General features: G+C 50.7%; 1 protein-coding gene across 1 annotated transcript; it reads left to right on the top strand.

Annotated features, from left to right (window-relative positions):
* Positions 1–3,697: 3,697 nt before the first annotated feature.
* Positions 3,698–4,202, top strand: LOC105726573 (eukaryotic translation initiation factor 1-like). Its single transcript, XM_064369934.1, has one exon. The coding sequence runs from the start codon at positions 3,766–3,768 to the stop codon at positions 4,102–4,104; it is 339 nt and encodes a 112-aa protein (XP_064226004.1). The 5' UTR covers positions 3,698–3,765; the 3' UTR covers positions 4,105–4,202.
* Positions 4,203–4,730: the final 528 nt, after the last annotated feature.

Here is a 4,730-nt window from a genome sequence, read left to right as displayed (position 1 = left end):
GAGCAGATAGAGACCACAGCTTGTTGAGGATACTGTTTTTATGGTTCCTCTCTAAAGTTGTAGTTCATTCCGTGGTTCTTACTTGATGTCTTTCATTTTAAGTAGATTTTTTTGAATAGGTAAGACTTTTACATGACTCAAAATGGAAAAGGAACCAGACCATCCAGTAGAAATCCCTGCCTACCATTTCCCTGTCACCCACCTAGCCCCTCTGTGTCTCCTTCCAGAGATGTTTTTGCTAAATTCCTTTTCACCAGATTGTAGAGGTCATCTACTCTGCCACACGCTGATTTGTTCACATCACAACATACCTTAAATGAGTAAAGTGCACAATGCTGCTGCCAGCACACAGTAGGTGATACAGGTTGGATGGGTGTCTCCTCCAAATCTCATGTTGAAATGTGAACCCCAATGTTGGAAGTGAAGGCTGGTGGGAGGTGTTGGATCACGAGGGCAAGATCCATCATGAATGTTCCCTTGGTGATGAATGGGTTCTCACTCAGTGAGTTCACATGAGATCTGGTTGTTTAAAAGAGTCTGGGGCTGGGCGTGGTGGCTCATGCCTGTAATCTCAGTACTTTGGGAGGCCGAGGTGGGAAGATCACTTGAGGTCAGGAGTTGGAGACCAGCCTGGCCAACATGGTAAAACCCCATCTCTACTAAAAATACAAAAAAATTAGCCAGGCGTGGTGGCACATGCCTGTAATCCCAGCTACTTGGGAGGCCAAGGCAGGAGAATCGTTTGAACCGAGGAGGTGGAGGTTGCAGTGAGCCAAGTTCATGCCACTGCACTCCAGCCTAGGCAAGAGAGCAAGACTCTGTCTCAAAAAAAATAATAATAAAATAAAAGAATCTGGCCGGGCGCGGTGGCTCAAGCCTGTAATCCCAGCACTTTGGGAGGCCGAGGTGGGTGGATCACGAGGTCAAGAGATCGAGACCATCCTGGTCAACATTGTGAAACCCCGTCTCTACTAATACAAAAAAATTAGCTGGGCATGGTGGCACGTGCCTGTAATCCCAGCTACTCAGGAAGCTGAGGCAGGAGAATTGCCTGAACCCAGGAGGCGGAGGTTGCGGTGAGCTGAGGTCGCGCCATTGCACTCCAGCCTGGGTAACGAGAGCGAAACTCCATCTCAAAAAAAAAAAAAAAAAAAGAATCTGAGGCTTCCTTCCTTCTCCCTCTTGCTCCCACTCTCAACATGTAATATGCTGGCTCCCTGCTCACCTTCCACTGTGATTGAAATCTTCCTGAGGCCTCTCCAGAAGCTGAACAGATGCCAGCAGCACCCTTCCTGTACGGCCTGCAGAACTGTGAGCTCTTTTCTTTGTAAATTACCCTCTTTTCTTTATAAATTACCCAGCTTTTCTTTACAGATTTCTAGGGGGAAAGTGCCAAGCCGTGTGTGCAGCGGGTGGAGCAGCTTTGTTTCTTCAGCTCCCACTCCTTGGCTCATTATTCTCTCTTTTGGACCCTCAGTGACCTCGTTCCTCTGCACACATTCCCTGTGGCTGCCATCACAAACCACTGACTCTGTGCCTTAACACAACACACTTGTCCTCCCACCCTTCTAGAGACTGGAAGTCCAAAATGAGCTTCACTGGGCTAAAATCAAGGTGGTGTGGGCAGGGCTGGCTCCTTCTAGAGGCTCCAGGGAGAATCCCTTTCCACATCTCTGGGATTCTAGCACCCATCACACTCCTTGGCTTGTGGCCACATCACTCCAAGTCCCTGCTCAGAGGCACGTGGCCTCTTCTCTTCCATTTGGAATCTCCCCCTCCCTCCTTCTGATAAGAATGCTTGTAGCTTCATTTAGGGTCCACCTAGAAAAATCTCCTCACCCCAAGATCCCTAGCACCTCGCCAAGTCCCTCTTGTACTCGAAGACAGCATGCACAGCTGTGGGGGCTGAGACCTCTCTGGGGGGGGCCTCTCGCAATCTCCTTTGCCCCCAGCTTCAGCAAGCTCTTCCGGAGAAAGGAGCTCATCATCAAGTCACTCTCTTCGGGCTTAAAATAAAAACCCCAGGCTAGGATCTGTGCTGTCATTAAGAGGCTCCAACTTTTGTTCCCTAGAGAAGACTTTAGTTTGATCAAGGTGCAGTGTGGCTGTTGTACAGTGGTGGGGAGACTGTGCCTCTCTCAGCCACACCAGGGAGGTGACTGCCTGTCATCAACCCTTGGGAAGCTGTTCTAGAACAGACTCTGTCTCTAGAAGGAAAGCCTCTGGACAATGTGAAACCCAGGCCTTCCAAAACCCTATGCATTCTCTGGGCCACTCCGAGGGCTCTCCCAGCACAACCCTCGCCTTCTAAAGGCGAGAAACTGAGCCTCAGAAGATCTGACCCCTTTGCCCTCCTGGATCTCCCCAAGGAGCCTTGGGGGTGGAAGGCAGAGGGAACAAAAGAGGAGAGGTCTCCATGGCCTGGTGGAGCCTGAGGCCCTGAAGATAAGGGGGACCAGGCACCACTTTCTAGGAGGAAGTCCGGGTTATTTAGGGCTCTCCACGGCCCTCACACAGTCCTTATCCTGCTCCACCCAGTGGGAAGGCACTGCTCTCACCTAGCAGGCGCTACGAGGACAGAGGCTGAGTGGGGAGGATGAGGTACCCCCAGACCCCACTGGGGATGTCTGTTCCTCATCAATGCAACATGGAGGGATCAGACCCCAGGAGGAACCAACCCTGGAGTGAACCACAGAGACCTCTGTGATCAGGGCCACCACAGAGGATGGCAGGGCCTGACCTAGCACCTGGGGACCCTGCACAGGGAGCTGTCTCTCCCAGACTCCAAGGTCCCGGTCTCTGGGGGGACCAGGGGTCAGGAGGCCACCTCTGGAAGCCTGCCTCAGTTTACCTTTCCAATCTGTGTCCTTTATTGGGAATCCAGCAGCAATTGTTCAGGCACTTCAAGCCAAATTCTACTTGAACCTGAATTCTATCTGAATTCAAATGCTACTTGAGCTGCAAGGTTGAGGCCTAGAACTGCCCTGCCTGGGGAGAGGCAGAGTGGGGCTGGCCCTGCCGGAATCATATTCTTGCAACTGACTGACAGGTTTGGACAGTCATTTGGGAATTTACCTCCAACCCTCCACTTTGCCTTGGGTTTGTAGACAGGGGTAGCCATCAAGAATGTAACTTGGCATAGACCCTGGAGCTGGGCAGAGCACAATGGAAGCTTCTGGTGCCATGGCTGCCCTCCCGATCCATGGCACAGAACACATTTCTTCTCAGAGGTTGCTCCTGGGCTCATCCTCAGGTGGCAACGCTCACAGCACTACAACCACGGCTCTCCACTCATGCCAGGGAAAATGTGAAAGATGTTACACGATACAGCAGTTTTCCAAGTGGGAAAATCAACCAACTGCCTTAGAAAACAGTTGTACCTCTGAGCTTCAAGTTCTGAATTCCCATCTTGGAAAGTCAAGCAAGACTCGATTCATGAAGTTTTGGGCTCCCAAGTACCCAGTCCCTCGAGATGTTTAAAGTGTTGTCACCATGTCCTCAGCTTCCTGAGATGCTATTTGCCAGCACCACTGGGCAGGATACGCAATTAACAGAAGAGCATGAGCAGCGACTCCAGGAATGGACTCCCATGTGTCTTTGCTTGAAATACAAGCAAGAGGCCCAGTCACTGAGCCGCCACCGAGGACGCAGCAGCCTCCCCCTTGAGCCCCCTCGCTTCCCGACGTTCCGTCCCCCCTGCCCGCCTTCTCCCGCCGCCACCGCCTTCCACAGGCCGTTTCCACTGAGGAAAAGGAATCGTATCGTATGTCCACTATCCAGAACCTCCACTCTTTCGACCCCTTTGCTGATGCAAGTAAGGGTGATGACCTGCTTCCTGCTGGCACTGAGGATTATATCCATATAAGAATTCAACAGAGAAACGGCAGGAAGACCCTTACTACTGTCCAAGGGATCGCTGATGATTACGATAAAAAGAAACTAGTGAAGGCGTTTAAGAAGTTTGCCTGCAATGGTACTGTAATTGAGCATCCAGAATATGGAGAAGTAATTCAGCTACAGGGTGACCAACGCAAGAACATATGCCAGTTCCTCGTAGAGATTGGACTGGCTAAGGACGATCAGCTGAAGGTTCATGGGTTTTAAGTGTCTGTGGCTCACTGAAGCTTAAGTGAGGATTTCCTTGCAATGAGTAGAATTGCTCTTCTGTCCCTCGTCACAAGTTTAAAAACCTCACAGCTTGTATAATGTATCCGTTTGGGGTCCGCTTTTAACTTGGACTAGTGTAATTCCTTCATGCAATAAACTGAAAAGAGTCATGCTGTTTAGTCTTCAAGTCCCTCATTTAAACAGAGGTCAAGCAGTGGGTGCCTGGCAGTGTCAAGCTTGAAACCAAGCAGTAACATCATGTTTCAGCCAAGCCCAGAGCCCTAAGATCACAGACAACCATGGCCAGAAGCATTCTCCGCTCTCCCTATGCAGAGTTCCCTGCCCTAAGAGAATGTTACCACCTGAACAGTCCTCAGTGAATCTGAGAGGAGAGGATGGGGTAAGGCAGCACCAGCAGCTGTACCACTAGAAGGGAGCCTTTGGTGGTAGAAGATCCCCTGGTGTCTCCAGCCTGACCTGGTCAGAGCTCAGAGAGGCCCCCTTCCCTCTAGTGAGATGGTAGGACATCTGGCTTGCCACAAAGATCTGTTTGACTAGACGTATCCTAGCTAAGGGATGTCCAAACATCAGAATGTGAGGTCAACCTTCTATCAGAGTTAAAC

This window comes from Aotus nancymaae, unplaced genomic scaffold, assembly GCF_030222135.1.
Source record: "Aotus nancymaae isolate 86718 unplaced genomic scaffold, 86718_ANA_hifiasm-v0.15.2.pri h1tg000095l, whole genome shotgun sequence".
Lineage (NCBI taxonomy): Eukaryota > Metazoa > Chordata > Mammalia > Primates > Aotidae > Aotus > Aotus nancymaae.
This window is presented reverse-complemented; position numbering and strand designations above follow the sequence as displayed.